Source organism: Herpailurus yagouaroundi, unplaced genomic scaffold (assembly GCF_014898765.1).
Source record: "Herpailurus yagouaroundi ecotype Mexico unplaced genomic scaffold, PumYag 29, whole genome shotgun sequence".
NCBI lineage: Eukaryota > Metazoa > Chordata > Mammalia > Carnivora > Felidae > Herpailurus > Herpailurus yagouaroundi.
The window spans coordinates 75,492,187-75,515,332 of NW_024412377.1; the positions used below are offsets into that span (position 1 = coordinate 75,492,187).

Consider the following 23,146-nt stretch of genomic DNA (forward strand, 5'->3'; position numbering starts at 1 on the left):
CTCACTCAGTTGAGCGTCTGACTCTTGATTTTGGCTCAGGTCATGACCTTCCTGGGATCAGGCCCGGCACGCCTGCATCAGGCTCCCAGCTGACAGTGCGGAGCCTGCTTGGGATTCTCCCTCTCCCTCTCTCTCTGCCTCTTTCTTTCTCTCTCATTCTCAGTAAATAAATAAACATTTTTTTAAAAATGTATAGTTACTTTTTGTAATGAAAAGAGGGAGAGATGGTATATTTCCTGTAATTTCTCACAGCTCTAGAAAGTCACTGGATGCCGACTGACAGCTCAGAGAACAAAATGCCATCCTACAGATTCAAAAAGTGTTTATTAATCATTCTAAATTTCATTCCTCTTTTTAATGTATTCTGAGAATATCGTGGCAATCAGCATTACATTATTGTTGTAATGATAGCTTAGGAGGCAACAAAAATCCTCTCTGGGATACTGAAATCAGATAAGTTAGAGACAGCTGACAGAGCACTGTAGGGGCACTTTGTTTAGAAATAGCAGGTAAGGTGCCTTCTACAATAGTAAAGTCATCCCAGGTTTTCATTCCAAAACTCCACAGATTTACTTCTGAACTAACCCTACATGAGCCTCAAAAACAAAATATATTCACCACCAACAATAAATTAGCTGACATGTGAGCACATAACATGTGGCTTTAAATATAGCACTAAATTATTCGTCCTCCATAGAGATAGAATGGACTCTGATTCATAGAGCAGGTAACAAACCTAAGGCTCTCAATCACGGCTGAAGGAATTTACGTGCACTGCAGACATTCACTCTCTGTAGAAGGTCATCGCTTCACAGCCTGGGAAATAATCCCTGCCAGCGGACTTGCAAAGTGCCTGAGGCATAGCTCCTGAGAGGCATAACTCCTCTTCTTTCAAGGCTAGAGGTCGGAGCCATGATCACAGCTCAGTCAAATTTAAAGGAAAAATGTATCTAGGGTCAAAAATATCCTAAGGAAAAATAGAAGACTAAAACTAAAAAAATATACTGTGCTCCTCTGGGCTTTGGCATGGTGATAGAAAAACCTGTTGCAGAATATTAAATGTAGATGTTTTTTCATCTGATAGCTTCAAAATAACTAAACTAAAACTGAATACAGAATCGAATGCATGTCATGCTGCAATCTGGTTTGCGGACATTTTTAAATGCTACAAATCCTTTTAAATCCTCATCAGCCTAAACATTCTAGAAAAGAAAAAAAAAATCAAGTTTAAGTGACTTAAACATGAAATGTGAGCAATGGCTCAGTGATTAAATGACTGCATCAATTAACTTGAGTACACAGAAAGAATGTTGCTCTTTCAAAGCAGTGTTAATTCTGCCTCTGATCAGACAGACTCCTGCTCACATCAAGGTTGTTGCTTCATAAAACACAACTCATACAGCAAAAGAGGAGAAATGATTTATAAATAAGAATAAAATGTTGTTTGGGAATTCTTCATAAAATAAACTAAATTGATGTTTATGTGAAAAATACAGTCATTTCCATACACTTCCAAGAGTGAAAAAGTCTGAAAATTGTTTTTGAAAATCATGAGACAGATGAAATTACCATAAACTCAACAAAAGTGGCTTGGTACCCATAAAAATCATAAATGAGTGTATTTAAAGATTAAATGCATTTCTGGATGTACGCATTGCAAAGGGGAAAGTGTTTTATTTTGGTCATCTCTGCCAACTGCTATTACATGCTGTCACTTTCAGTAAGGGGAAATGTATTTGCAAAAGCAGAGTGAGCACAACAGGCCTTAAATCAGACAAGTTGGGGACTGCTGACAAAGCGCTGTCTGCACTCTGCCTACCAGGGCCCTTGAATATCAGGATTTTATGGCGTGTTTTCCTGACATATCTGATACTTAGTAAACCCTACTGCCTGCTTAGAATCTGGAGTACTAACCTACTTGCTATTTCTAAGTTTGCTCTCACTCTTTCAAAGGACCAGGCTCTACCCTGGCAAGAAGGAAAGGAGTAATCCCTGATGAACTAACTGATTTTGCCCTTTCATTCTTCCTGGCTTTTCCAATCTCAGTTCACAGGTTACTTCCTCACGGTTTTCTGTGTTACTCAGAATGTTATGGTGAGGTAGTGAGTTAACTCTGAAATCTCTTCAGCTTACACCAAAGTTTTCTTTCTCACTCATACAAAGTCTGTTTCAAGTCTGGCAGCTCTCCACAGCAGCTTCCAACTGGTGAGTGCCAGTTCTATCTCTGTGACAGGGTTATCTTAACATGCCATACTCATATTGCCATGAAAAGTTAATAAATATCTGGAGAGCAAGGTACTATCTCATAACTGCTTTGGCCCAGAAGGGCACCACTCCTGTCCACAGGGCATTGGCTAAAATTAGTCACAAAGCCATGCCTAGTGGTAAAGAGCCTGGGCCATATACCCTTCCCAGTAGATCTGGAAAAAGAGAAGAATAACACATGGGTAAGTACTTTAAGTCTCCACTATACATTTTTCTAACCCTGTCCTATAAGTGTAGATTGAGTACCCACAATGCACTCTCCACTTTGTCTTCACTCCACCATAGAATACAAATTGTGTATTATCTATTTTACTTCATTAGTCAATAGCTCTTTGAAAGGAACAACCAGATGCTGTCTTCCTGACTAAATTCCATAAACAGAGAAACAAACATAATCACAGAAAGTCTGATGCATGCATGTCTAACGTTATTTGAGAAGTTCTAATTACTAAGATATGGTAGCAACATCAAAAATATATTTAACTTTGGGGTGCCTGGGTGGCTCAATTGGTTGAGTGTCCGACTCTTGATTTCAGCTCAGGTCATGATCCAAGGATTGAGCCCCATGTCAGGCTCCATGCTTAGCATGGAGCCTGCTAAGATTCTCTCTTTCTCTCGCTCTGCCCCTCTCCCCAATTTGCACTCTCTCTCTCTCTAAAATAAAAAAGCAAAATAAAAATAATAATTTTTTAACTTAATATGAAAACAACCGTTTATTCAACATCAACAAATATTCACAGAATGTTTCCTGTATGCCAATCAAAATCCAGGTTCAGAGAGAAAGGTTGTAATTGACATAAACAAAGACCTTTATATGTAGAAATTCACATTCTAATAAAGACATGCAATAAATAAACATCAGAAACAAATATCCAAAACAAGAATGCCAGAAATGAGAAAATACCAGTAGGAGAGCTACCTAAGCAGGCTGATCAGAGAAGCACTCTATAAAGGTAACATCTGAGAGACACATGATGATAAGAAGCCAACAATTAGAAAATCTAAAGCAAGGGTATTTTATTTTAATTTTTTTTTCAACGTTCATTTATTTTTGGGACAGAGAGAAACAGAGCATGAACGGGGGAGGGGCAGAGAGAGGGGGAGACACAGAATCGGAAACAGGCTCCAGGCTCTGAGCCATCAGCCCAGAGCCCAACGCGGGGCTCGAACTCAGGGACCGCGAGATCGTGACCTGAGCCGAAGTCGGATGCTTAACCAACTGCGCCACCCAGGCGCCCCAAGCAAGGGTATTTTAAAAGGAGAATACAACTAGTCCAAAGTGTAAAGCAAACGTAGTATATTCAAGAACGTAGAATATATATACGATGCATACAAATTAGAAACGCCCCTAACTATAGTTACATGTGAAATTATCTTGCAATAAGGACCTTATGTAAAGTTCAAGATACTCTCACTTTTATGGAATTAACCTCTAAATTGTAGAGTTAAAGCACGCTTCCCAGCATATCTCATCACCATCAACCATCAATGTTACTAAGTGCCTTACATGTGAAAGAAAAGCAGCTACTATCATATTTAATTTTTTTTTAATCAGACTCTTCACTTAAAAAAATACAATCTTTTAGAAAATAAGGCAAAAATATATGAAGTGTGAGTTAATACCAAAATTTTAAAGCAATGTGTGACAAGAATAAGACATACCTTCAGAAAGTATAAGGCTAATTACCAAATAAAATTATCTACATAAACTTTTATTTCTATATTATCCATAAACTCAAATTTCAAGAATGGATGGACTAGATGGATTTTCACTAAATTTGCAGGATACAGTGGGCATATTTCTGCCTTAAGAAACAGTCTGTGTGTTACATACAATATTCATTTGCAGGGCACCCAAAAAAGGTAGAGACTAACTTTCCAGAGCAGCTAAAACTAAAAAGTACAACAAAAGGACCATGAACGCTTAAAGGGGTGGTGATAATGAGAGATAGGCCATTTTAGCATGTAAAACAATGCTATGGATGGGCAGGGAGAAATTCGTGGTTTCAAACTTGAACTCCAAATTATTCAACTCAAAGGCAATCAATCTAAATTCCATGCACTGGTTTGCAATAACAGCAATTCTCATATATACAATAGGATATAGTGTGTCCCAGAATGAGTGGTAATAGGGATTTATATATTTAATGATAGTTGGTGATTCTCCCAAACTATGCAGAGGAGGCTAACTACTATAAAATAGAGATTATGAACTAAAAAGAGGAAAAAAAGTTTGTTGACATTTTTTATGTTTATTTTATTTTTGAAAGATAGGGAGAGACAGAGACAGAGCATGAGTAGGGGAGAGAGATGCAGAATTTGAATCTGTCAGCACAGAGCCCAGTGTGGGGCTCGAACCCATAAACCGTGAGATCATAGCCTGAGAGCTGAAGTGAGACACTTAACCAACTGAGCCACCCAGGTAGCACAAAAAAATGTTTGTTTTAGTTAACGTTTGCCCAGAAGCAAATCCTGAGACAAAGATTCATATGCAATTGGTTATATAGGAAAAAGCAATGGTAAGGTAAGACAGAAGTGAAACTTGGAAGGAAAGTCAAGCATAAAGGGTTGGTTATTAATCAAGTATCCACTGTGGATTAACAAGAAATAAAAATAATAATAATAATTCCTCTGGGGACATCTGGCAACCAGTTTACAGCAGTGTAGCCAGTATGTGAAAGGGTGAAAAGGGTTTTATATAGTTTTATATAGTCATGCATGTCAGTCATTAACTGAGGGATACTCCCAGGCAGTATTAATTATCTGGCATTGCTGGTCTACTGAGCAGGAAGGCAAAGTGGGCTCTGGTGACAAGAAAGAGTCCTCAGGCAAACGAATACGATTGCTCTATGTAACAGCCAGCATACACTGACATGGCATGAGCAAGGGTATATTGGTGGTAAACTGATCAACACGTGGATGGAAATAATCTAGAAGACCCATCAGAAGTGTGATTTGAGCTGGACTCTGAGAAATGGGTTGGATTTGGTTAAGGGAAAGCATTTAAGTTAGGAAATGTGGCATGAGCAAAAGCATTGAGGTAAGAAAGCATAAGAGGCATCCTAGATCAGTTATAAGCCAGTTTGGCTAGATCATGGAAACAGTTTATATAGGATATTCTTGGGAAAATATGGCAAAAAATATGTGTTGGGTCCATATTACAGAAGGCAGAAATGCTAGGCTAAAGAGTTTTAACTTTTTCCCCAAGTATTGAGGAACATTAAGTGTCCAAGCAGGACAATTAATAAAATAAAAACATTACTTTATGGCATTAATATCCATGTTGGCACCAATCTTGTCCTTGGAATGTAAAATCCTATAGGATAGGAACTGAATCTGTTCAGTTTCGTTGGGGGAGGATTACATGCAGAAAGGATTCAGTAACCTATTAGCGATGAGCACTTGAAATTCAAAGAACCATGGTATCTAAATACCAATGGTTTCTAAATACCATTTTCTACTAAAAGGAACCAATATTCCTTGGAAAAAGGACTGATTCCAGATCTGTGCAGAATATTTACAGTAAGAACTTAAAATATTTTGTCATGCCAGAAAGGAAGTAAACTGTCAAACACTACAGTAGTCTGATCAAAAGAACCCAGGGACCCACTTAGGGTTCCCACTGACCAAAGAAGTAATCTGAACATCAAAATAATAAATATTATAGAAATATTTTTAGATAATAATATCTTCAATAACTTGAAATATATTAAAATTTTTAACATCCATGAGTTCCTAAGTATATTTAAAAACTTGAAGGGGGCACCTGGGTGGCTAAGTTGGTTAAGTGTCTGACTTTGGCTCAGGTTATGATCTTGTGGTTCATGAGTTTGAGCCTCACATCTGACTCTGTGTTGACAACTCAGAGCCTGGAGCCTGCTTCGGATTCTGTCTCTCTCTTTGTCTCTCTCTTTCAAGAATAAATAAACATTAAAAAATTAAAAAACAAACTTGAAGGATATTAGGGAAGTAACTCATTATTCTAAAAACTAGGAAATAAATGAGAAAATTTCACATTTATGCCATTTTTTTCTGTGTAAACTGTACTAAATGAGGTAAAGTTCTTCACTATAAAAGAGAATTTCTGTTAATAAATGTAGCATGATCAAATAAGAATATCATCATTTTGCGACTTGTAATGAAATGATGGAAGTAAGCAATAATAATTGATGGCTACTAAAACTATTAGCTGGCAAGTTGATGGGATAATTTATGTTTATCATAAACTTTATCAGCCTAACAATATCTAAACCCAATAACCAACTGTAACATGAAATAGACAATCAGTGTATGCCACTTAATGTAAAATAATAGGTAATAAATAACACCTATAAAGTCTCCTCATTGAAAAAAAATTTTTTTTAATCTGAAAAATCCTATAGATTTAACTGCCGGTTTACAAGAAATATAGGCAATAAGATAATGTGAGAATACAATTTACAAAATTCAGAATATGAGAAACTCTACAGAGCAGATAATCATTATTCTCAAGTAAACTGCAAGAAAAACTACAGGAGAATCTATAGATCAAAAAACATCAAATGTAATGTGGAGACTTTTTAAAGTCCTGATTTGAGCAAATCAACCGTAAAATATATTAAAGAAAATTTGAGACAATAACATTTGATACTGAACATCTCTTCTATATTATGGAATTACTGTTAAAATTTTAGTTGTACTAATGACATAGTTATATTCTTTTTAGGAGCCATTTTACATCTTAAATATATATTCATAATTCCAAAAAGCTTACCCTTAAATATTTATTAATAAAATAATATAGTGTCTGGTGTTTACTTCACAAGAATACTAAAGACTGGAATGACTATATATTTATAATTGTTTACACTATATGATTAATATATGAGTGCTCCTTATACTAATCTATATAATATAAGTTTGAATACAAGATTGGGTATTCCAAGTGAGTTAACTAAAACTTAGTATTTCTGAGGTCCTATGTGATCCTGGAAATTATTAAAGACTAAAGACAACTACTCACAGAAAAAAGCACAGTACACAGGTTTAAAAAGCAGTAAAGATGCGGTGCCTGATGGCTCAGTCAGAAGAGCACACAATTCTCGATCTTGGCATACTGATTTCAAGCTCCACAATGGGTGTAGAGATTACTAAATTCATTCATTCATTCATTCATTCATTCATTCATTCATTCACTTTGGAAAAAAAAATACAAAAGCAAAAAAAAGAAAAAGAATAAAAACAGCAGTAATGAAAGCAAATGTCGACCGGTATAATAACTTCACTGTCATGAGAGAAAGCTTCCAATATCTCAAATTCAGGCAGGAAGCAGTGGTCAACCTTAACATAACAGACTCCTTAATATGCTGAATGCCAAGGATGCATTTCAGTAAAGAAAAAAACTCTGGTCCAGGAGACTACCAAAACCTAGCTTTGTAATCTGGAACTCACGCAATTTCTTTAGGCTTTAGGAAATGAAATAATTAACAGCACAAATAATGGTGTTGTGAGTACTAGCTAAACCCTCAACTTCCTAAGAGCTTTGAATGCATTATCCTCTTTTAACCTCATAACCCAAAGAGGTGTTATGGGAGCTTGATATACACCCTTCAAAGGACGATTAAATGAATGAAGAATCAATACATAGTACCATTTTGCACATGAGGAGTTGAGTTTCAGAGGCCCAGAACTTATTTAAGGTCATATACTGGAGTAAGTTGGTCCCGCCAATATGCCAGGTTTATTCAACGCGCAAGTCGACTTTGAACACGCCACTGCATTGAAGCATACAGGAGAGATTAGGTGACTGGTGTGAAATACTGAAAAACTTAAAACCGTTTCCACACACCTACGGTTTTCCATCGTCCGCACCACACTTCATATGTCTCGGTATGACGGAAAAGGAAAACCAGCCCCTGACTCACCACCAAGAAGCTGGACCTTAACAACAGTGACCTCCCCGCCCAGGCTCCCGAACGCGTTCACCCCCAAGCCCCTCCCCTTCACGGATCACGCACAATTTGTGATCCTCAAACTACATTTCCCATAAAACCGTGCGAGGACAGCGAACCTCCGCCGGAAGTCAGGAAGGCTCTTTCCGACACCGGGAAGAGTGAGCGTGGGGTTTTCCCGGTCTTGCAGCAGTATCCTGCTTTCCTCTATTCTGGTTACCTTTGGTTAGTAACAGCAACGGCAAGTTAGTCGTCCCCGGTGCCCGCTCTGGGTTGGGTGGCCAGTTCTCAGTGCTTTTTGATCTCAGCGCTGTCGGCCTGGCCATGCTGGGTTGTTTGGCGCAGTTTCGGGGTGCGGTGCGGGTGCTGGCGCGGGAGCTTCCCGATGGGGGCCGGGGGCGCAGCCTCTCGGCTGCTGCTGGTTTTCCAGTCAAGTCTTTGAGGTGGGGAAAACAAAATGCTACTTCAACTGTAGATTCACGTTAAAAGAAGGAATCTCACAGTAATAACAAGAAAAGAAACTATCTCAAGGCATTTAAGCGTTTGGAGAGAGAGTGCGTACGTGTTGCTTGACTGGTTAAATGGCCACATCGAATGCCCAAGGACGTGGAAATCGTTAAATAATGGGCAGTGACTTCACTGACAGAGCCGTACTTGAACTCTGCCCTGTTTCTTGAACCATGTGACATTGAGCGAGGCACGGGCCCCGGTACACATCGGTAAAAATGGATGTGGTTTCGTTAAAATCTAAGGCCCTTTTAACCTTCTTTAAACGACCTCTCAGAATGGTCTGTTCTTTTTGGAAAGTAAGGGCGGCATTAAGCTAAATGAATCACCTTATCCTACCTTCAAATCTTTACCTTGTGGGAAACCCGTCAATGAAAAACGAAAAAATAAATCCAGCAGCCGAGCTGGATTTCAGATTTTGTGTAATTTTCTGGAATGAGAATCGGTTCTGTTTCTAGATGGCTTTTCTGCAAAAAAAAAAAAAAAAAAAAAGCTTCCTTTCTCCTGAGAATATTGAATCCTTAAGAACTGTACTGGGGATAGTGAATAGTACTATATTTTTGGAGGGCAGTTTTGCACTCTGCCCTGTGGAGTGGCCTCTTGGGAAGGTGAAGACATGAATGACCTCAGAACTTAAGACAGTGAAATATTGCTTAAAGAAAACCTAACTGAAGAATCTTTGTGATATTTTGTGGAAAATCAATTTACGGGAAAGGCAACTTGGAAGGGAGACCATACATGAGTCAGTATACGGCAATAATTCAAAATAAAGTCCTGGAAAGTTGTAGTTTTTGTTATTGATAATATTCGTAAAGCATTTAGAAATCTCAATATGAAGAGAACAGTGAGATAAATTCTATAGTAAATCAAAAGAAATAAAAAGTTGTTTTCTAATATAGAAATCACTCCTTCTAATTTAAGTTGTAAACATATTTTCACCATTCCTGTGAGTTTTTTCTTAAGCTTTTTGTTTTAATTCCAGTATAGTTAACATACTGTGTTATGTTAGTTTCAAGCGTACAATATTGTGATTCAGCAATTCTGTACACTATTAAGTGTTCGTCATAAGAGTGCTCTTTAATCCCCATCACCTGTTTACACACACACACACACACACCCCTCCCCTTTTGTGAGTAGTCAGATTTGACCTTTTTTATAAGTAGCAGAAAAATACAAACAGGAAAGGTGAACAGTTAATCTTTTTGGCCCATGTTTCCCCTAAATTTTGTTCATACTCCTATAAAATTGATCAGCCAAATTGCATTGTGAGAACACTAGACACAAAAGAAGTCAAAATGTGTGGATTATAACCTTTCCTTTTTAGGCTAAATATCTTATTGCTTAAAATGATAGAAGTCTAGTCAGAATCACAAGTCAATTCTTAGTAGCAATTCACTAAACGAAAATTCATACCTTAAAAAGTACTTTGTTCTCAGAACATAACTCATAGAGAACTTAAGCATGAACTGTTTCCACAAAGCATTGCTCAGTCTGTGCCCTACCACATTCAATCCACAATAAGACAATTTTTATAAAGAGGTAGGAAACATTTTCTATATATTTTGTTCTTACTGAAAAAAATGGAGTAACAAAGCAGACAAAGTTAATGGTTTAAATAGTTTGTGTCATTCAAGTTTTGACAGTGACCACCAGCACAGTGTTCAATGAGAGATCCAAAATACATGGTCATTTGATTTATGACAAGGATGACAACTGCAGCACAATGGGACAAAGATGGTAATTTCAAGAATGGTGCTAAGTCAAATGGATTATCCATTGGATAAAAATGAATCTTGCTGCTACTTTACACCATGAACAAAAATAGTCCCACGTGGATTATAGAATTAATTGTACAAGGGAATGCAAAAAAGTGTTTTCAAGTGAAACGTAACACAGGTTTTGAATAAATTAGCTGTAGGATCATAATTTTCCTAAAGGCAGGCACCTATTTCTGACAACATTGCCTCTAAGAGAGTACTAGTTATCAGATGCTAAAAACCCTCTGACTTGACTTCTGTCTGCTTTAACCCCTCTCATTCCCTTGATCTATATTGAAATCTCTCTGATCTGCCTCAGGTACCTTGACACCCCCTCTCAAGGATATGCCCCCCCATTCTCTTTTATTGCCAAAGATCTTTATACATTGTGTTATACACCCCCCATGGTGAATTATATTTAAAATTCTCAACTGATAACAATTTTGAAATGTATACTATGATGACAGTTGGCTATAAATGACCTTTTGAAGAGTATATAGCTTTAGAAACCATGCCTATTCTAATTATATCAGCATTCACATAATGTTCTAGCATTGAACCAAAAGCAAATGAAAATGAAAGGTTTTTTTCTATTTTCCTTTTTTTAAGGAAGAAATGTCTTCTATAAAAAGAAGCCCAAAGCAAGAAATAATTTCCCAGTTTCACTGTTCAGCTGCAGAAGGAGATATTGCCAGGTTAACAGTAATCCTCAGTCATTCTCCATCTCTTCTCAACGAAACTTCTGAAAATGGCTGGACTGCTTTAATGTATGCTGCAAGGAATGGGCACCCAGATGTTGTCCAATTTCTACTTGAAAAAGGGTAAACATTTTAGGCACTACTACTTGAAGGGCTCTGTGGTTTCATTTCTGGGTTACATATTTCCTTTTAAATTTTTCATGTAGCCATATTTATACCAATAGACTTCTAAATAACTTGTTGACCAGTTTTATTATATAAAAACATAGAAAAATACCTAACTAAAAACTTTTAACTTCTTCTATTGAGAGAGGAGCCCTTCATACTTAATAACAAAGCAAATTTATGAGTTAGTCTAATCTTTTTCTCCCAGGTAGAAAATGTGGATCTACCCACTATGGCTATCAAGAACCCCTTGTAAAATTGTAATTTCTTCCTATAGCACAGAAAACCTACTGTTTTTTATTTTACAGTTCTCCAAAAATTTTAAATATCTTGCTATCTCTAACTTTGCATCATTTATGATTATGTCTTTTAACCTTCCCATTAGTACATCATGTACAAAAAAAAAAAAACTTATGTAATAATGATTAGAGGGCTATTATGTGCATCTGGAAATATTTTACTTTAATAAATATTAAAGAAAATTTTTATTTCCTATTTTATTTTTCTTTCCATTTGTAGGTGTGACAGATCCATTGTCAATAAATCAAGGCAGACTGCACTGGACATTGCTAAATTTTGGGGTTATAAGCATATAGCTAACTTACTAGCTAATGCTAAAGGTGGGATGAAGCCTTGGTTCCTAACTAAGGAAGTGGAAGAATGTGAAAATTATTTTAGCAGAACACTATTAGACCGAAAAAGTGAAAAAAGAAATAATTCTGATTGGCTACTAGCTAAAGAAAGCCATCCAGCCACAGTTTATATCCTTTTCTCAGATTTAAATCCCTTGGTTACTCTAGGTGGCAATAAAGAAAGTTTCCAACAGCCGGAAGTCAGGCTTTGTCAGCTGAGCTACACAGATATAAAAGATTATTTGGCTCAGCCTGAAAAGATCACTTTGATTTTCCTCGGAGTAGAACTTGAAGTGAAGAAAGAGTCATTTAATTATGCTTCAGAAGTCCCAAGAGAAGAAGATGGGTTGGTTGCCTGGTTTGCTCTAGGTATAGATCCTGTTGCTGCTGAAGAATTTAAGCAAAGGCATGAAAATTGTTATTTTCTTCATCCTCCAATGCCAGCTCTTCTGCAGTTGAAAGAAAAAGAAGCTGGTAAGAAGTGAATACGGTTTACTTGTATTGCTAATAATCTGGTTTTGGGAACTGGGTTAGAATTATATGTATCTGCATTTTCTAGGAGGCACACTTTTTTCATCAAGCCATGAAGTTAGGCTATCTTCATTAGAAATTTCCTGAAGTTCTCACTCTAGGGGACTACTCTCCTGAGCAGTTACAGCAGTTCTAATCAGCCAAGATTAGTTTCCCTAGAATTAATCCTACTGCATGCTGGTTTTATTTGATTCTTCACTGAATAATATTAAGCACCTGCTATACACTGAGCCTGATGGCAAAGACCTTGACTATTTTGTTTGCTGTTGCTGGGTGTGCTAGTTCAGGTGGGATCTTATATGCCATGGTAAGAAATTAGGAGTTTTATTCTAAAGTTCATTTAAATGTTGTAATCTGACCTATGTTTTAAAAAGAAACAAAAAACAAAACCCCTCACTCTGCCTGCTTTGTAGATCATGAATTGTAGGTAATTAATTGTGAAGTCAGAAGTCTTATTAGAAGGGATTGAAGGTTACAGTAGCCTAGCTAAGAGACTACAGTGGATTGGGTTGATGGAGAGAAAGGGAGAGTTTGAGATATTCTGGAGGTAAAATTGATAGGGCTTGATCAGTAGGTTGAGACTACTGTGAGAGGGGATAGTAACCTGGACTACAGCCTGAATGAAAGTGACAGAGGTGGAGAAAAGGGGGCATGTTCAAGATATATTTTAGAGAGACAATCATCAGCACTTGTTGATGGATTGGGTTTGGGATATATAACGATGAAGAAAAAAGATCATGAATAATTGCTAGGTTTGAGACTTTAGTAATTTGGTAGGTAGTGATATTTCTTGATAAAATAGCATAGGGTGACAAGTTGAGCAAAGGAAGCAAGACAGACTTGAAAGAAATAAGATTTTAGTTTTGGGCATATTTAGTCTTAGAGAAGGATATTAGAATCTGGAACACAGAGGAGAGGTCTAAACTAGAAATACCCATATGGGAGTCATCAACATGAAGGTGATATTTAAATCTCAGGGAACTACTGAGATTACTTAGAGAATTGAGAGCAAGCAAGAAAAAGCCTTAGAATCACATGTAAATCCCCCTAAATTTTGAAGTCAGGTAGAAACAGAGGAGCCATCAAAGGTATTGTTGACAGTGTGGCTACAACCTAAGAGGAAAACAGGAGAATGCTCATGGAAACCAAGATGGCAAAGTATTTCAAGGGAGTGGTCAAATATACCAAATGCTGTTGAGAATTTGAGTAAGATAGAAAAAGATTTTTTTAAAGGATCTTTGGTTTTAGAATATGAAGCTGTTGATGAATTTAACAAGTGGAATATCAGTGGAGTGGAAGGAATATAAGCTAAATTATGGTTGATTGAAAAGTTAATGGGAGGTAACGAAGAGGTCACTCTCAGTGTCCACCTTCCCTTAAATGTGTGGTAGGCCCTTCCAGAGGCTGCTTAGATGCCTCCTCCCAATGTCTGGATTGATATGTTTTATTCTTCACATCTGTGGAGAACACATAATTTTTTATAATAGCACATGCGCACACTCAGGGGAAGCAGAGTAGGAGGGAGAATCTTAAGCAGGCTCCAAGCCCAGCATGAAGACCAATGCAGGGCTTGATCTCACAACCGTGAGATCATGACCTGATCTGAAATCAAGGGTTAGACACCTAACCGACTGAGTCACCCAGGAGCCCCAAAGTTGCACTTTTTTTTAAGTTAGTTTATTTGGCAGGGGGGGGAGGGGGATGGGCAGAGAGAAGGGGAGAGAGAGAGAATCCCCAGCTGTGCTCTGTCCTGTAAACACAGAACCCAATGCAGGGCTTGAACTCACCAACCATGAGATATGACCTGAGCTGAAACCAAGAGGCAGACACCTAACCGACTGACCTACCCAACCCTGCACTTTTTAAAGAAAATTTCTTTGTAGCAATATAAGTTTAATATCAGAACGATCTCTCTCTCTCTCTCTCTCTTTTTAATAGTTAGGAAACTGAGGACCTTTCATTCATTTAGTGTATAAACTTACATAGTTAATGTAACCTCTTCGTGCTTCATTTTCCTCCTTCAGGAAAAGATAATAATAGTACCTATATCATTGCTCTAACCATTAAATAAGATGATGTAACCCATTGAGCTGCTTTTTATTTCACATAAAATATATTTGTATTATTTGTCATTCATACTATCCATCCATACCACACTATCCTCTGTTTCAGGCAGTCCAATAAAAATATACCTGTTTTCTTCATTCATTCATTCATTCATTCATTCATTCATAAATACATACATACATACATACATACATACATACATAAAATCATGTATACAAACATCTTTGCATGATGCTTGGCATATAGTATGTACTCAATAAATATTAGCTTGTCTTATTGAAACAATATTGAAATAATGTAGATATTTAGCATAAATTACATACTACAAGGTAATGTAGTAGACAGATATTTAATGTTGCCTGTGGTTCATTGAATTTCAGTATTACATTTATTTTTATGTATGGTTTATTAGTTTTTGTTTCCCAGTTTAAAATATTGTTATTTATGGTTATTTTGCTTATTTCAAAAATCCTTAGACCAAATAATGTATTTTAGGGAGAGCAAGTTTGTCAGGCAAATGTAAATGTAGCATTTCCAGTTTTATTGCTTCAGTTGTAATATTTCTGGTCAGGCCATATTCTTTTTTGAAATACCAGGGTATCTAGCCAAAGTATATATATACTAAGATTTTTTTCTTGTAGGCATTTTTTTTTCATGAACAAAGTTAACCATGAATGTTATAAATACAGTATTTTTTTAACATTCCATTAAGTTTCCAGTTGTAAACAGGCTATGTTTCACAGTGACAAGGAGCAGTAGTTTAATCACCCAGGAAAAGAGAAGTTCCTACAGTTTCCTACTAATATTTTTTTTTTATATAGTCCAAGTCTAAATTAGGAACTGGCTTTGTAATGTATTTTTGTAAAAGTCACTATTATAAAGTCAATTTTTATAAAATCACTATACACTAGAATCTTGTATATCCAAAATTTAAAAATCATCTATAGTAAAAGCCTGAGGTAATATAGTATATAAGATAGATGTTAATACATCTGTGTTATATGAGAATTGTATTTATTAGTTCATATTAAAGTTAAATCTAATTTTCATTTGTCATCTGTTGGATTAAATCTTTTACTTTAAAAGAAATATACACATCATAAAAATAGGAACACTAACATCCTTGATCACAGAGCTACTCAGAAAATATAGAGTATGCCTTTACTGACTTAACATTTTACTTTGATATTAATTTGTTTATGGTTTATCACAGAATTAAAACTTTTTATGCTTCTCTTAAAGGGGTTGTAGCTCAAGCAAGATCTGTTCTTGCCTGGCACAGTCGATATAAGTTCTGCCCAACGTGTGGAAGTACAACTAAAATCGAAGAAGGTGGCTACAAAAGAGTATGCTTAAAAGAAGGCTGTCCTAGCCTCCACGGTGTTCACAATACATCCTATCCAAGAGTTGGTAAGCCTTTTCATCTACAGTGAAATCTCAGCCATCTGGAATCTTAGGGAATAAGACATTCTCTGAAGACAAGATTTTGAGTTGTTCAGGGGTTTACCTTTTTATTAAAAGTATGTTTAACTCTTAAGACTACAAGTATGTATACTTTCATGACTTTTAAGTAAGGGACATTGTATATAATTAACTCATAGTTAAGAAATGACTAATCAATACGAATTTGATGTATTAAAATAGGTGATTTCAAAAGTCCACCAATCTGGATCCATGTAGTGCAGAAACAAACAAACAAAAAAAGCCCCAACATTTCAGTGCCTGTTTGAGGCATCACCAAAGCAGTAAAACTAGCTTTTCATCACTGCTGGTGTCTGCCTCCTGCTCTCCTCCTAATTGCTGCTTTGGAGTCTCCTGTAGGTTTGGAAATCTGAGAACCTAGTCCTTTAAAACTTGTGAAAAAAAAAATAGATAGTCTGAGCAATATCTGAGCAGGTCTCCTGGTAGTAAAGTGCATGACTTGGTGAACCCTGTTTTCAATGCTCAGGAGCATTTTACATTTGATTCCTGTTCTCAGTCATGACCTAGTGGATTAGTGACTTCTGGGAAATAAACTGTTACTTAATTTAAATTTTATTTTTTTAATGGCTTAAAATTTAATCATAGAGCCACATTAGCTTTTAAATTTTTTTTTCAACGTTTATTTATTTTGGGGACAGAGAGAGACAGAGCATGAACAGGGGAGGGGCAGAGAGAGAGGGAGACACAGAATCGGAAACAGGCTCCAGGCTCTGAGCCATCAGCCCAGAGCCTGACGCGGGGCTCGAACTCACGGACCGCGAGATCGTGACCTGGCTGAAGTCGGACGCCTAACCGACTGCGCCACCCAGGCGCCCCAAGCCACATTAGCTTTTAAAAACATTTTGTTCAGGATTAGGATGGAAGGGAGAGGGAAATTCACATTTACATAGTAAAATTTGTATTTTCTTTATGCCATGTAATATCTTCTGTAACTTTTTTATAATTGAAAAATAACAATATGCCTAGCATACCATACGTATATAATAATTGTTGCTATTTAGAAGACAGAAATGGTCTTCCTTTAGTTTATAATATTCTGTGCAATTTCCCTGAAATACTTTGTCATCAGGCAGAAAGAAACAATCACATAACTAGACAAGAGTCTCTTGTTCTAGGAGATACAACTTATTATAGTATTCGACAGTGATTTTACACAATGAGTCTAAATTATTTTTTTTCTATCATTCATTCATCTTATTTTAAAAAAAACAGATCCCGTGGTAATCATGCAAGTTATTCATCCAGATGGGACCAAATGCCTTTTAGGCAGGCAGAAAAGATTTCCCCCAGGCATGTTTACTTGCCTTGCTGGATTTATTGAACCTGGTAAGCCTTTTTCTTCATAACTTTAATTTTCCTTTAACTTATAATTCACAAATAAAAATTCTAGATAGCATTTGACAAATTCTCATGCTATGAAATTGGGATCTTTTTAAATTATTTTTCTGTGTATTTTAAGTGGTATAATTTTGTTTTTACTAGAATAATTTGGTTTTGATAATTCAACATTTCTTCTTTAATATACTGCTATTACACAAGGTATCTGTATCACTTACACCTCACTGGACTCAACTGTGTCACCTTTTCAAAGAGGCCTTCTCAGGTAGCCCCAAATACATTAGTTAGCCTCGTACCCTACATTCACAATTCTGTCATCCTGCCTGACTTTTCCCTACAGCACTCATCACCACCTGACATGGTATGTATGTATGTATTATCTTATGTATGTTTGCAGCTGTTTATCTATCTACTTATTTATTATCTACTCACACCAGAAAGTAAGTTCCATAAGGGCTAGGACCTTACTTCATTCATAGTTGTAGCCCAAACCCTTAGAACAGTGCCTTATATATACTAAGAGTTCAATAAATAATTTGTGGAGTAAATGATAATTAATATACATGTTTAATCTTAGCTTCCAGTATTAATCTGCACTAGTAATAATAGTAAACATACATTGTGCTACTCTGTTTCGAAGGCTTTCCATATATTGAATCATATGATCCTTATACAGCTTTATAAAATAGGTACTATTACAGCAGTTTTACAGATGGGACACTAAGGTACAGGAGCTGGATAACTTGCCCAAGATCAAATAGCTAGTGAGTAGGTAGGGCAGAGATACAAACCTGGACATTTTGGCTGAGTCAATGCTGTTAATCACTCTGCTGTCTCTAATAACTCTAGACTGTTTTTTTAACTGCTGTGTACCATTTTATTTATAAATATTATTCAACTTACCCATTCTGCTGTTGGATGTTTAGTTTATATCAGAGTTTCTGCTATTGTGAACACCCCCAAGAATATTCTTATGTTACTACTTGTGCACATTTGCAAGAGTCATGAAGGGTTTAAACTTGAGAATAGAATTGCTGACTCATAGTATATGAGAATCCTAACCTTTTGTAGATGTTGCCAAGTTGTTTTCTGAAGTGTCCCTACCAATTTACACTCTTTCTAACAGCATATGAAATGTTCTCTTATTCCACATCTTCACTAAGTTAGGATTTTCATACTTTATAATTTGCCATTCTGATGGGTATGAAATAATGTCACTGTAGTTTTCATTACTGTGCTGATGGAGCATCTTTTTCAAATGTGTTTTAGCCATCCAATTTTCATTTTCTCTGAATTTTGCATGTTTATATTCTTTGTCTAATTTTGTTTTGGTTGTTTACCTTTTTTTTCTATTTTACGAGTTTTACAATATGCTAATCTATAGCTATGGTCTTGCAAATATCTTAATGCTAGTCTATGACTTACCTTTCCACTATATTTTTTGGTGAACATAAGTTGTTAATTTTAATATAGGAAATATATATTCGTCTATTTCAATTTTTTTAATGTTTTTGATTTTTATTTTTGAGAGACAGAGTGAGACAGAGCACACGCAGGGCAGGGGCAGAGAGACAGGGAGACACAGAATCTCAGGCATGCTCCAGGCTCTGAGCTGTCAGCACAGAGCCCAATGTGGGGCTCCAGCACACAAACCATGAGATCATGGCCTGAGCCAAAGTCTGACACTTAACCACTGCACCACCCATACCCTTATATAAATCTATTTCAAATAAAAGTCTACATTTAAATAGCAAAATATTTTTAAACTTTCAGATAAACTTAACTTAGAAACCTTTATTCTACTTCTCAATTCCAAAAAAATCAGAAATATAAAGTATATTTATAGGCATTATTTAACATAGCTGAGTCAACAGTCCTCTAGAAGAACAAAAACATTTAGAAAGAAAAAATACTTTCATTTTCAGTGGTTTTTAGAATTTTAGTTTTATGTGGTCTTCAACTCTTTTGAGAAAAGTTATCTGCAATGATTTTTTGACAACATAAGAAAAAAAATTCCTTACATAAGAAATTTTAGCCTTTTATAAAAATCTTGTAATAATAATTTGTAACTATTTAGTGATAATAAATAAATGAGATAATATATAAAATGCTTGCATAATGTTTAGCCAATATCAGTGCTGGATAGTTGTAGATGTTATAATTGTTACAGTGTAACTAAAAATTTGGACCCTTTAGAAAGGTGTTATGGAATCTTGATTATTCATGTGGTCATATACTAAAAGAAATCATGTTTTCTTGAATTCCAGTCTAGTTTTAGGCTCTGCATTCTGATTCTTTGAATTGGGTTTCTGTCCAAAGTGATTTCCAAATGTTTGAACCATTCAGAGCACAAAATGTCTAGGAGATGTTCATCAGCTACTTGTTCTTTTGCCCTATTTGATTAGGGGAGACAATAGAAGATGCTGTTCGGAGAGAAGTAGAAGAGGAAAGTGGAGTCAAAGTTGGCCATGTTCAGTATGTCTCTTGTCAGCCATGGCCAATGCCCTCCTCCTTAATGATTGGTTGCTTAGCTGTGGCAGTGTCTACAGAAATTAAAGTTGACAAGAATGAAATAGAGGATGCCCGCTGGTTCACTAGAGAACAGGTAAAGTTCAATTTAATTTCCTTCTTCTATTGATTGTTCTCTGACTGTATCAGTTTGGGCATGCAGCAAGGATATATGTTTTCAACAACTTGAATGAATGCTATGGCCCACTCATCATGCATGGATTACAATGTAATTGATGTGTCCTATGTTAACTCATTCTGTGGGAGTCTTCTAGTTGATGATTCTGTGCCTTTTTCTAATTTCAAATGCCAATCCTTCAGATTAATGATACCTTTCAATGGACTTAAAATAGGTAAACATTATTTCAAAGATGAAAAATAGGAATATTATTCTTAACATTTTTATATTTTAGTTTACAGCATTAAAACAAGTAGCTCTCAAAAAATATCAATACAAATGCTTAAAATTTTTGAAAAGTTCTTGTTCATTTTAAAATATGCTTAAGGACAAGAATAAAAAAACTATATAACAAAGATACACTCACAAGAACTTTTTAAAACATTATCCTCCAGTACTAGAAGGCAAGATAAACTACTTATCTGTGTTTTGCATGACCTAAAGTATTTGTGTAGAAAAAAAATGGATACACTATTAGTAGTGAAGACCTGAAATCTTTTCTGATTTTGCCTAAACACAATTAATTTTATTTTATGCTCAACCTCAAAAAGTAGAAATCAGATTTTTTTTTCAAAATTTTATAAAGGGGAACCCATTCCAAAAGTTGACTTCACTTTGAAAATAAATGTGGAGCATATACTTTTCTTTTTTGTGACCTTACTTTCATAAGAGAATATGTCTTTCTGGAATATTTTGTTAAATTGAATCACTAACTCATTGAATCTACTAAAATTACTGTACTAAATTTTGCATGTTAAACTTGGGTGTTGTCACTTTCTCCTGTTGTTATTCACTGTAAAAATCATCATGTTTAATTGGATTGTATAAGCATAAGAATAGTATTTAAGTGTGACAGTGTTGAAATCCTAATACATTTTATTATGGTATATTTTAGGTTGTGGATGTTCTGACCAAAGGGAAGCAGCAGGCATTCTTTGTGCCACCAAGCCGAGCTATTGCACATCAATTAATCAAACACTGGATTGGAATGAACCCCAATCTCTAAATCAAATAACTAGACTTTGAATATTAATTGACTTCTAATACCACTTATTCCTCAAGTGAGAATAGAAATATCTGGTGCTTTTTAGAATGTCACAACACAAAATACCATACTAGGATTCAGAAATATTTTCAACATGTACTTTCCATCTTAACCATAGAATTTGTATTTTTGTAAAATACAACACTGCCTCAGATTTTTTTAAATCTGAGTTAGCCTTCTCCAAACATTTTTTTGATTGTGCTTCACAGTTCTGTCTCACTAAACCATATTTCTAATAAAAAAAAAAAATCATTTTGTAAAGATATATGTTCTAAAAATGGAAACAAACCTGAATTCCAGTGCCTTTTTTAAGCATTAGACCAGTCACTATATTTCTGTTGTTGAGAAATGAGACAAAATAATTTTAATGAATTTTAAGCTTCATTTTCAGTCTTTTCATTACTACGAAGATTCTTTCAGTTGTCAGTAGCTGATTTTTGCTCACTTCCCATTGTATTCCATTTTTTGTTCTGGCTCCTTTGTTCTAGCAGTGGTACTATTATAGTGTTGCCACTAGTCTGCTTTGATCAGTGTTAAGAATTTTCTACCTTAACAACTGCAGTGATCAGAATATTGTGCCTTCGTGGAAGGAGACCTTAAGTGAGAGCGTACCACTGTGTATGCGACTTCCCCCTGAAACCTAAAATCAATTAATCTGTTATACTCAAAGTTGTTCTTAAGACAAATCAGAATTCTCTGCTTTTTCACTGAAATTAAATGTATTTGAAAGGAATTCACCTCAAAAATCAGATGCTAAATATTTCCCAGATAGATTTACGTATTCAATAAAAACACTGGTTTTATGTCATTTTGTGATAAGGGATACATCTGCATTAGCAAAAAATTATGTAATCATTACTAATATTAAACCCAAATGCAACATTTTGATTTTAGCCCTCTTTCAGCGTATTCTAAGAAGCCTTTATAAAATAAGTGTATTTTAGAACTGAATCAGAGGAAAATAGTAATTCACAATTTTGTAACATAGAACTGTCATATTTTAAGACTGTTTTGAAATTAAGTCTATAAATGTATAAACTTACATAATTTGTTTATTATGTTAGAACTGGAAGAGATCTTAAGGATAATATATGTAGTTCAGTGACATTGTTTTATAGATAAGGAAAAAGAAATCCTGAAAGATGAATTTAACTAATTTAATCAATTAAAGGTGAATCAACTAATTAATCAATGAAAGTTACACAATTACAACTTATTATTGTTAATACAATTAATTGTAATTACAGTTAAGTAACTTAATTTTAATGGTCTATACTGGATAGCCCACTGCAAGACTCTCCCCTCTAATAGGAAGTAGAAACTACTACTAAAAATATAGGTAGAATAAATTATAAAATCATTTAACTTAAATATGATCATTTTCTTAGATAAAACTTTCCTGATGAACAATGATTTTCTTAGTAATTGAAGAAAGTTGATTGGTATCAGGACTGTAGACAAAATTGACTTACATTGGACATTTAGATACATAATAAAATTTAAACTTCATAAGAAAGTAGAAAATTATGTGATGATTATTATTAAGTATGATGACTTGGGGTTCAGTTTTACTCCAAATGTACTTAGAGAATCTAAGATTACATCGCAGAGTTCTAGGTTTCCATGTTCAGATAGTAAAATAAAATACAAAATATCAACAAAATGTAGTTATGAATTCAGTTTCAGATAATCCTATACCCAGGGAAAATCATTAAGTATAAATTATTATTAATAATCATTTTTAACATTGCTTACCTCTAAGAGGTGAATAGTTATATGTAAATAAAAAGAATAGCAAAGAAATGGTAAAGGTTCAAGTACCATGAATGTATTCTAATGGAAATGAAGGTAACAATACATTAAAATATTTATCTATTTTCTGTTTTGTGTTACGTATTTTTTAATGTTTTGATAAATGTCTTCTGAAAACTGAAAAAAGCCCAATTTCAGTCATCCTCTCTTGTTTAATGATGTGTAAACAACAAGTATAAAAGCCCTTTTAAAAGTAGCCATATTTGGCAGTGCCTGGTGGCTCAGTTAAGC

The 23,146-nt window shown here is 35.2% G+C and overlaps 1 protein-coding gene across 2 annotated transcripts; it reads left to right on the plus strand.

Annotated features, from left to right (window-relative positions):
* The first annotated feature begins 8,307 nt into the window (after positions 1-8,307).
* On the plus strand, positions 8,308-22,427 carry NUDT12 (nudix hydrolase 12). 2 transcript variants are annotated; one of them, XM_040447114.1, is made up of 7 exons: positions 8,308-8,420; positions 11,069-11,280; positions 11,842-12,428; positions 15,795-15,962; positions 17,247-17,360; positions 19,778-19,977; positions 20,954-22,427. In XM_040447114.1, exons 2-7 carry the CDS (start codon positions 11,075-11,077, stop codon positions 21,062-21,064), a joined length of 1,386 nt encoding a protein of 461 aa, XP_040303048.1. In that variant the 5' UTR covers positions 8,308-8,420; positions 11,069-11,074; the 3' UTR covers positions 21,065-22,427. The 2 variants fall into 2 exon arrangements, with proteins under 2 accessions (XP_040303048.1, XP_040303057.1); XM_040447123.1 differs by having other exon boundaries at positions 11,073-11,280.
* Positions 22,428-23,146: the final 719 nt, after the last annotated feature.